This window comes from Sinocyclocheilus rhinocerous, unplaced genomic scaffold (genome assembly GCF_001515625.1).
Source record: "Sinocyclocheilus rhinocerous isolate Xijiao unplaced genomic scaffold, SAMN03320098_v1.1 scaffold887, whole genome shotgun sequence".
Classification (NCBI taxonomy): domain Eukaryota; kingdom Metazoa; phylum Chordata; class Actinopteri; order Cypriniformes; family Cyprinidae; genus Sinocyclocheilus; species Sinocyclocheilus rhinocerous.
The window spans coordinates 281,316-292,559 of NW_015634028.1; the positions used below are offsets into that span (position 1 = coordinate 281,316).

The window sequence follows — 11,244 nt, forward strand, 5'->3', positions numbered from 1 at the left end:
ATCTAGGTCATGTATTAAGTTCATACATATTTTATTATGAACAACTATTGTTAACAATATGTATGAAATTATACTTTCTCTTATTGATATCACACTGAAGCTGTGATTTTCATAGTAGCATAGCACCCTTTAAGCTCATCTTACATATGAAATCTTTAAAAATTACAGCATTGTAAAACCACAGACCAGCAATAAACTGTCAATTTATAATATTATGGATTTAAAAATACAAGCCAGTAATGCCTGTGAAGTAATATATTAGCGTAGCACACAATCTTATACAGCTAGTCAGCTAACTGTGTTCTGTAGCATCTGCGCTGTGTTGCTAAAACTATCTTTTGGATCTAACTATAATTATATCCCACATCCAAGTTCCAGGTTATAATATACAAAAAACCACGCGTTTTTAGGCGCAACATGTGAACAGCCCCAAAGTCTGTCTACACTGGACGCGACAAAGACATCATTTGAACTTTGTGTCAGTACGTCATAAATAGAACGAGGCATCAGTTTACTGTCGGGGATTTGTCGTGCCGCGCCGCATCTAGTGTAGACAGACAGAATCACTGATTATAATGGGGTCATCTGCATCTATTTGTGCCTGAAATACTGTGCTCTGCAAGTATCCTTATAAACGCAGTTGCTTAGGTGAAGGGAAACATTTCAGAAAGAAAATAGATGTGTGTAACAGTATCCTATATTGGTTTACAGCAGTTTTAAAGCAGAGGCTTTCTGTGTTATGAATGTTAATCAAACAACAAAACACAAAGAAAAATTACTTTTGTAGCTTTATCACAGATTTAATTTATACAGTGAAGACTATGCAGTGTTATTTTGCATATTCAATTTCTGTACCTGAATACTGTTAGACTTACCTGAAAAATATAAAGCACTGCTTATTTCATTTGTATCTTTGTTCTGTTATATTTATCTATGCTTGTAATTTGTTTATTTCCTATGCTGATTTACTCGCCTACAAAATCACCCCAATAATTTTTTTTTTTCAATTTCCGTATCGCAATATATTTCGCAGAAAAATAAAATATCGCAATGTGAGTTTTTTCCAATATCGTGCAGCCCTACTGTCTACCTGTATGAAGTGAGTACAAGCAAAGAATTTTCCAGGACTGAAACACGTTTAGAGTGACCTATATGTGTGTGTGTTATCACTCAGGTGCTATGGAGGAGCTGAACAGTTTGGACCCACGCCGGCAGGAGTTGCTGGAGGCCAGATTTCTGGGCGGCGTCAGCGGCAACACAGCGGGCAGCACTGGTAGCGCTAGCGGAGGAACCAAAGTTAGTGGCTGAGTTTATCAAATACACGAGCTTGCAAACAGTGGCTGTGTCTGAAACGGAAGGTAGCGTTTTTGAATGAAAGACACCATTACGCCTCAATTATGACGTAGAACCAATTCAAGCAAGGTTTATGCTTTAGTTTCTATATTTATTTGGTAGGAATAGTAGTAAGAAAAAAAAGTTATATTTATATATGGACTTTTTTTAAACTGTTTCTTCAGACACCAATTCTATTCACCAAACTGCGCGCACAGGATTATGGGATATTTTAGTAGTAATATTATTGTTTTTATTATTATTGCTAAATTATAATATAAATATTACTAAGTAAAAACAATAAGGCACATATAATATTTGACTGTAAAATAAAAAAAATTATACCTGAAATTGAATATAATTAATATAATTAAATTTTTGCATTACAGCTGTAAAATTACAATATTTATGGCTGCCTTAATTTCTTAATTTTCAAATGTTAAACTAACTTTTAATTTGACAGTAAACCACAGGGAGCCCTCAAAGCAACACACATTTTAATTCATGTATATCACATATATTTATCTGATTAAATTGCAGCCTTTGCAAATCTCTGACTTGTATTTATTTGAAAGTAGGACTGAGCCATATGTATTTCAGTTGCGCAGCCCTAACAGGATGATGTTACACAAACACTGGGTTCAGACGTGGATTCTTGCCTCTGGGCGCTGCTTGATTTCATGTGGTTTCCGACACAGATTCATGGAAGAGGCTCAAAGTCTTCCTACTTTCATGAAGAGCTTTTTGACTCTTTTTGACAAATTGTGCTTTCTGAAAGGGAAGACACTTTGACCGTGAGGTTCATGTCAGGTTACAGTGCACTTCACACTGAAAACCAGTTTTCTTTTGCGGTGAGATGTTGTCTTGCTTATACAACTGTCCTCTCCTTGAAGTTGTCGTATAATTAATTCATAACACCTGCTGCATGAATACCTCATGTTCATCTGCCTGGCTCATCTGCATCGACTCATGTAAATGTGTTTCTCCTGTACAGACCCTGACAAACAACGAATGCTCCAATCACAGTTTTGGTAGCTTGGGCTCCTCCAGTGATAAAGAGTCAGAGGTGAGTTTAGTTCTGTATGATTGTACAAACAGCTTTAAACCAAATACCTCTTATATACGGTGACGTATTTCCAAACAGAATATTCAGTGGGAAATAATCATATGTCATGATTTATAGCATTGATTCATTGCAGTTAGCGATAGACTCATGTTATCGCCCTGACTGATTAATCAGTTGATATTTGATAACCTGTAGATTAACAGCATCTGCCAATAATTTATTGGCCAATTAAAGGGTTAGCTCATCCAAATGAAATATTTCATCAACCCTCATGTCGTTCCAAACCCATAAGACTTTTGATCATCTTCAAAAACAAAAATGAAGAGATTTTATTGACAGATTTTTGTCCCTTTATTGAAAGTCTGCAACTAAAAATGTGATGCTTCAAAAGGTTCATAAAGACATTGTTAAAGTAACCCGTATGAATTGAGCCACTTAATCCAAGTCTCCTGAAGAGACACAAATGCTTAATATGATAAACAGATTTAATTTAGACCTTTTCACACATAAACCTTGATGAGCCCACATAACACAGAGCACATCAAATATAGTAAATGAAATCTCAAACGTCTTTGCTTGATATGCAAGAAACAGATTTGTTCTCCTCACACATCAAGCAAGTATGATTGAGCTTCTGGATTAAACCGCTCAATTCATATGGTTTTCTTTTATGATGTCTTTATGAACTTTTGAAGAGTCCAAATTTTGTTGAAATGGACTTTCAATGCACAGACAGAAATATCTTGGATTTCCTTAATTTGAGATGCATTGAAATTATTATTATTATTTTTTTTGCCAAAACACCAAAACCGAAATTAAAGTTTTCATTAAGCTGAAAACTGAAAATAAAGTTTATTTAATAATCAATTAATCTAATTTATTGAATAATTAACACTCAGATTAGAAACAGAGTTGTTTTTAAACATTTGTGACCCTGGATCACAAAACCAGTCATAAGGGTCAATTTTTTGAAATTGAGATTTATACATCATCTGAAAGCAGAATAAATAAGATTTCCATTGATGTATGGTTTGTTAGGATTGGACAATATTTGGCCATGTGTATGTGTGTGTGTGTGTGTGTGTGTGTGTGTGAGCGAGAGAGAGAGAGAGACAGGGTCACATCACAGTGGAGTCAGCTGTCTTAACCGTGGCTTGTGTACTGCAAACACATACCAGCTTCATCACTGTGTCTGTCACGCGACTCTGTTCCCCTTTCGGGCTCTGTCTTTACATTTATTTTGAAAGATGAAGCTCGCGATACATTTAAATTGTGCATAAGGCAGTTTTTATATTAACTTTTTTGTATTATATAATTGTTTCTACTCCAGTATGTTGTTGAAATGTAAACCTTTAAACGGTGGCTGTAAAAACTTGTTTCAAACGCATTAAATAATGATAACAGGTTGAGTAAAAATACATTGAACATGTAATATAGTGCATATATTTAGCAAAAAGCTGCTCTCTAGAGTAATTTTTTTTACTAATGAATGATGGACATTGAGTGGCTTTCACTAATTAAGAATATCTTCAATTGACTTTCAAAGATAAAAAAAAAGTCTTATGGGTTTGGAACAACATGAGGGTGAGTAAATGATGACGACAGAGTTTTCATTTTTGGGTGAATTAACTTTAAGAGAAGTCGGAATGTCTGTCGATGGTCATTTTCTGTTTTAAGGTCTTTTATTAGTGAACTTTGAGGAAGCATTTGTGTTAAATAACTGCTCACTGGCATTCAGGAGCAACACTTCTGAGCACAGCGTTCATTCTTGGTAATTCCCAGAAAGGAGATCTCCATCCCGTTTGAATTTGCAGGTCCTCTGCAAACACCTCAGAAAATACTAATTCAAAACACTCTCAAGGTTGGCTTTCTTCATTCATCATAGCAACTAGATCATTTGAATCAACCTTCTGGATAAAGATTTCCATGTAGGCATTTGAGCTGTAGGTGTCTTCTCACCACGCGAGAAGTGTGTCTGAATCACACGCTGTGATATTTTATTTGTACAGCTCTAGAAGTTTTGTCCATAAGGACTGTGAATGACAAGGAAATACATAGATCAGTAACACGGTTCATTGTACACTGAAGCGTCCGAGATCAGTAATGGATTCTCCATTTCTCACGGTTGATTCCTGATGAAAGCTGTTGTTAATAACTCAAGTTCATAGTTCAGCAGATGGCGCAGAGACATTCTGCTGTGTTTTCTTTGATTCAAAGCGTTACAGAGAAATTGATGCTGGTGTGTGAGTGTGTTCCCTGTAATGAAGCTCTAGTTCTGCGTGTGCTAAGGGCTGCGCTTCTGCCTCATAGAGGATGCTGTGTCATTCTATATATGTGTGTGTGTGTGTGTGTTTAGGTTTTGTAGCAGACTCGAGCTGGGTTGGCATCTGTCATAACCCCCGATAGTTAAACCATCAGCATGCAAAGAACTACACATGTGCGTACACACACAGGCACACACACACACACGCACACACACACACATACACACACACACACACACACAAAGTATCATACTAAGGAGAATCGTCCTCCCCTCCCCCCGCACAACACACCTGCTGTGACATAAATCAGAGAAGAGAGGAGGAGGAGGCCAATGGAGCGAGTTATGAAGGGAGAGAGAGAGTGAACTGGGAGGTTGAGAACAAACTCCTCTCATGTGGCTGTGAGCTGCTTATTATGCCAGATGTCAGACACCTAGATAGTGTAGACACGCGCACACACTTGTCACACACATACTGCCACTGCATTAGAGCCACCACACACACACAGAACACACACACACAACCGTCAAACTTTCACTCACTCACAAAACCCCCATTACAGCCCCACCTCAGACTACCTACACTAGATTACCCATAATCCTCTGAACGCTAATCACAGCCTCCAACACCTGCAGCCTGAAGCACACGACTCATTTAATGCAGAATGATTTGCATATTCATGATGGATTTGAGTATATGTATATATCAAGGATTTCCATTTTCAGTGACAGGAATGAAGATTATGTAATCTTTGTATTTCAGAAAGCTTCGTGTGCGGAAGTGTCTTCCTCTATAGCTTCTATCAAATGAAGACTGACTGATGAAGCAGCACAGATTGTTCTCTTTTTGATGCATTGAATTATGTTTGCCTTTGTCTCGTCAGCATCTTATATTGCAGCTTCAGTAATTGTCTCACAGTGGTGGTAGATTTTCTCTGATGGCGAGCGTGTTGCTTGTTCTGAGCTTGTGGCCGTTGTGACCCAAAAATGCCAGTGTGGAGCGTGCAGAACATCAATATCAGGCTGTGCCGGCTCGTTAGGGCCACCGTGACATTCTGTCATTGTCACTGAGGGCTAATTATAAACAGCAGCTTCAGTGCTTTAGTCTGCAGCTCCTGACCCACTCGCATCTAAAAACACTTCCCTGTTCCTCCTCTCCTCTACCTTTTCATTTTCCTTATCCCTTTCATTTCTGTTCCTTAGCCTTTCCTCTTTTGTTTTCTTTCTCTCTCTCTCTCTCTCTCTCTCTCTCTCTCTCTCTCTCTCTCTCTCTTTCTTCCACTCTATCCTTTTTCCTTTTCTTTTCATTAAATTTTTCTTTATCCTTTTCCCTTCATTTATTTATCATTTCCTCTTTTGTTTTCCTTTTCTTTTCTTTTCGCATTTCCCTTTCTCTTTCCTTCCCTTTTTCTTATAATATCCTATCATATTTCTTTTTACTTTCATTTCCTCCTTTCTTTGCCCTCTTCCTGTATTCTCTGCATCCTGCTTGTATTCCTGTGTTTTCCTCTTTTGTTTCTCTGTTTCCTTTCCTTCTCATTTCCTATTCTCTTTTCTTTTTCTGTCTCCCGTCCTTTAATTTTCTCCTTTCTCATTTTCCTTTCCTTTTTGTTTCCCTTTTCATGCCATTCTCTCATTTCCTTTCCTTTGTCATCCTTATTTCTGTCTTTTTCTTTTAATTTCTTTCCTTATCCTTTCCTCTTTTGTTTTCTGTTGCCTTTTATTTTCTCTTTTCCTTTTGCCTTTTTTCTAATCTTACCATTTTCCTTTGCCCTTAAATTTTGTCCTTAAATTTTCCTTAACCCTTCCTCATTTTATTTCTTTTTCCTCTTTTCCTTTTCCCTTTATCTTTCATTCTCTCATTTAATTTTGCTTTCCCTTTTCCTTTTCCTCTTCTCTCATTCTTTCCTCCTCTTTCTCTGTTGCAGGGATCAGATGGGAAAAGAGGAAGTTCTCCTGCGTATTCAGTAAGTCTCTCTGTCCCCGTCATGTGAGAATTTAAGAGACACGAATGATGCTTTTGGAGGCTCTTGGTTCAATCACATCGACACTCCTCTCTTTGGAGAGACGTGACGCAGTTTCCAGAAACGCACTGGCCTTGCCCACACAAGAGTTCATCATGTTTTACGATAACCTCAAATTAAACCCCGATTATGAGAAATTAATATGAAGGAGCCATGTATAATATGCAGGGTGGAGTTTAACCACATCTATTTTGGAAACACTCTCTTTCGGTTTCACAGCTATAAAGAGATTATAGCATTTCTTTTTTTAGATTAACCGTGTGTGTAGGACTCAGTTTATCTCTTAATAGCGTTGGTGTGTGTGCTGGAGTTTGGTGGCAGGTGTGGAGGTTTCAGCCCAAGCCAGTGAGCGAGAACTCCTCTCTGATCAGAATACAAAGATGCCCTTGGCAGCACACCCCTCTTTGTCTGTGCTGAAAAGATCAGGATATTTCTGCATCCTTTCCCCAGCGAGAGAGAAAATAGACTCTGATTATTGGTCCAGGCCCCATAATCCATGCACTCTCACATTAGGGATATTCTTAGAATCATTTAGACTCAAGAGTCATTAAATACTGTTTGAAGACACAATATGTCTCGTTATACTCTCAGCTGATGTTCAGAGATTGTACGGTTTGCTCTCAGGAGACTATGAATTTAAATGTGGTGCTCAGTGCTTGCTGAGGCCAGCGTTATTGTGCATCGGGTGCAAAATAAGACCTGAATAAATTCATAACAAATGGTGTCTGAATGTAATGTCTCCCATTTATAGACTCCTGAAAAGAAGCACTCTGAATCATCACGGGGCAGGAAGAGGAAAGCTGACAACCAATCAGAGAGCAGTCAGGGTAAACGATTAACTCTTTTTCTCTCTCTCGCTCTTTCTCTCTCGCTCTCTCTCTGTCTGTCTGTCTGTCTTGTCTGTTTTCTAGTATATTCTTTGTTTAGCTTAATATGCTTAATCATATGTCTTTTTTTTACTTTTCTCTCATAGGGAAGTCTGTCATTCGGGGACCCAAAATTAGTGATTATTTTGATGTGAGTATCTGTCAGTAATTTGAGGGGAAGCTAATGAAAGCATATGATAAATCATCGGCTTAATGAAAGCGTAACTGCTATATAGAGATTGCAGCTAGGATGATGTTGTTTTAAAAACATGAAATCATATTTGCAGCACAGTTAGCGTAACATTTTCAAGCAAAACAGAAAATTTGCATGGAAATAATGTAGGGTGGACTTAATTTTAATTGTGATGTGATTGGATAGTGAAGAGTAGTATTTTTAATAAATAAATATAATTAAGAATATATTCCCACCTGGCATTATTGGTTACATCAAAGTCATTTCAGAGGTGGTGCAACATTTTACATTGATGAAAGGTTTTTCAGACACAATACGTTTTTTTTTTTTTATAAAAAAAATTACATTTATTGAATATTATAATGTGCTTGAATTTTTAATTTTGTAGTAATCTATCATTTTGGTGCTACTAGCGTCAATGACGCGGCATTGCGAAAATAATACGGCATATTTTTCATAACGGGTTTCCCGAATGCATTCCGTCTGCCATTGGTCTGATTCAAATTTAAGGCAGTTTTGCTATATCAGGATGCTCAAACCGAACAATGTTTTAAGAGTGGTGTTCTTCTAATTGTCTCTCCACATTAAGCTGGAAAAGCAGAAAGTGTTTTAACATTGAAAATATTATGGCATCACCTTAAAATAGTTCTACCATAATGGCTTTTCTATCATTTAGTCACCCTCATGTCATTCCACACGCAAATGCTTTTTCTTCAGTCAGATACAGAAGCTGATATTTAGCACAATGTCCAAGTTGCTGTTCCATGCAATGAAAGCATATAATAACCAGTGGCTGTTAAACTCCAAAAAGGACAAAAACAGTCCATATGGTGTTCAGTGGAGTGGTGTCTAGAATTGCTTACATGGATGATGATTTAAAACCATATGATTTGTTTATTTCCCTCTCTCTGTAGTTTCAGGGTGGTAATGGGTCCAGTCCAGTAAGAGGTCTACCGTCAGTCATCCGTTCACCCCAGAACTCACATTCCCACTCTGCACCAGGATCCAGCGTACGTCACACACACTGTTTACACCTGGTATTAAGAGCTGCCTCTGGTGATCTGATCACAAGTGGGCAGGCGAGACACACCACCAGCTACACCTGGTAGCAGCATGCATCTCTCGTGAACACTTGTGAACGGATTTCAAAAGGAGGGTCTCTGATTTCATCACTCCACACATCACTATGTTATTCTGTTTTGAGCAGGATGATCTTTAGGATTTTAGTGGAGTATCTGTATTAACTAAACTTTGGATGTGTGTTGCTCCATGCTGATGTCAGGATGCTCTTTACACTAATTAGTAATGGTACATGTATTTGTTTGGTACAGGTCTTTCAGTTCAGCACGCATACCAAATGAATGCAGCATTGTTTTTAACCACTGTATGTGTGGAACTTTTGTGTGTGCGAAACGTGATTTGAAATTCTGAGTTCCCCCCTAGGACGATATTCTTCGATATTGTGAACACATCTGAAAAATAAAGGGGGAAATGAAAGGATGCTAGTCTCTGTTAAACTTCACAGACTTCGCTGAACAAGCACCTATACGGGTCTAAAAGACAACGCAATAGAATGGGAGCACAGTAATTCTGAATAAAATATACATTTTGCTAAAACATTTGCAGCAGCATTGGCAGACTTTTAATTTTTTTTACAGAGAGAGCCATACTCGGTAAACTACTGTTTAATAAAAAGAAAAAAAGAAGCAATTTTCAACTTTTTTTTCAACCTGCTGTACCAAAAACATACTGAACCTTGACTTCAAAGGCAAGTTGCACGCTGAACATTTTTGAGTACCTTTACATCACTAGTGCATGTTTCCAACTACTACCGTATGTGCAGCAGCATTTGATCAAAAAATGTTTTTGACCACATTTACACCTGTATTTAGCACAGACCACTTATGATCGGGTCATCCGAGACCGATGCTAATGCTCGGACTTATTTCAGTCCAATAATTGTTTATCATGATCAAACACACGCTCCGTACACAACTGACATTCTCACACACACACACACACACACACACATACACGTCACAACAACACTCATCTATATTCCCACAATACAAACTGCCTGTGCGTGCCTCTCATTACTACACAGTTACTACAGCATTACTGCACAGTCTAATGTTGTACAATGCTGTGTTTCAGACCCGGCAGAGCAGCTCGTCTCCCACCAGTCTGTGTTTTGGGGACTCTTTGGTTTCTTCTAGACAGATGGCGGTCAAGAGTGTTCAGGTGGGACTGTGCATAAGTGCACTTACATTTATATAAATAACAAGAGTCTCATTAGCAGTTGTTTTAGAACAATCAATCAATTAATTAATCAATTATCACGTTAACTTATTTTGCTGGTATTTTTTTAAGAGCCAAAATTGTTGGTTGTGGTGTAAATGAGAGCAAAAATATTTATATATATATATATTTCTTTTTGTTTTTTGGTTGTCATAAATGTATTGAGTTTTAATATTTATAAGAAATGAGTCTAGGATAATGATAAAACAATAAAATGTAAAAATTTTAGACAAATAAAAGAAATAGCACAAATAAATGATTAATGCATGGTAAAAGGTTTCCATGACTGTTTTAATGGAGTGTTCACATAACAAAAAAAGAAAAAGGGAAATGTTTTGACAACAAATGAAGCCCTGCAACTTGAAATGACTGTATTTGAAGAATATCAATCATGAATAAGTTGTGTTGAGTTGTGTGTGTTTGTGTCTTGCTCCTCCTGTAGACTGACCTGACGGTGGTGAAACTGGCCGCTATAGAGAGCAATAAAAACCTGGACCTGGAGAAGAAGGAGGGCAGGATAGACGATCTGCTGCGGGTGAGAAAAGAGATGAGGAGGAAAATTAATAATTTTTATTCATTTTAATTAATAGAAATGATTATGTATCAGAATATTCATGATATTGTTAAATATATATTATTTATTTATTTAAACTCTTTAAATCTTTTGAGTGACTAGAGTGCATTTTCATTATGTATAGACTTACAGAATCTGATTTGCTACAAATTTTAGGTACATCAGACTTGGTGTAACCCTAACTTTGTTGTTATTTTTCATGATATATTCAGTGTTGGGCAAGTTACTTCCAAAATGTAATACATTATATATTACTAGTTACTGTCTTTTGAAAGTAATTATATTTTACTTTTCATAACACTCAAATATGCTGGAATTGTATTTATTTTTTTGCCAGTATATATGCATGTATGTAAGCAGAGCAGTGTACCGTTTACAAGTTTGGGCTTGGTACAGTTTTTGTTTTGTTTGTTTGTTTTTTACTAAAAAAATATAGTAAAAACAAGAATTTGTGAGAATGTATTATTTTTTTTGTTGTATGTAATGTATTAACATTTTCAGCATCATTACTCCAGTCTTCAGTGTCACATGATCCTTCAGAAATCATTCTATGCTGATTTGCTGCCCAAGAAACTGTTCTTTATATCAATGTTGAAAACAGTTGCACTGCTTTATATTTTTGTGGAAA

The 11,244-nt window shown here is 37.0% G+C and overlaps 1 protein-coding gene across 1 annotated transcript in view; it reads left to right on the forward strand.

Moving 5' to 3' along the window:
* Positions 1-10,625, forward strand: part of tlk1a (tousled-like kinase 1a) — a 29,004-nt gene extending 18,379 nt beyond the window's left edge. Inside the window, exons 2-9 of the mRNA XM_016559114.1 lie at positions 1,175-1,296; positions 2,327-2,398; positions 6,590-6,628; positions 7,437-7,512; positions 7,659-7,702; positions 8,659-8,754; positions 9,899-9,985; positions 10,485-10,625. Of these exons, the coding sequence (XP_016414600.1) occupies positions 1,180-1,296; positions 2,327-2,398; positions 6,590-6,628; positions 7,437-7,512; positions 7,659-7,702; positions 8,659-8,754; positions 9,899-9,985; positions 10,485-10,625 (672 nt within the window). The 5' untranslated portion in view covers positions 1,175-1,179. The remainder of the gene's footprint in view (positions 1-1,174; positions 1,297-2,326; positions 2,399-6,589; positions 6,629-7,436; positions 7,513-7,658; positions 7,703-8,658; positions 8,755-9,898; positions 9,986-10,484) is intronic.
* Positions 10,626-11,244: the final 619 nt, after the last annotated feature.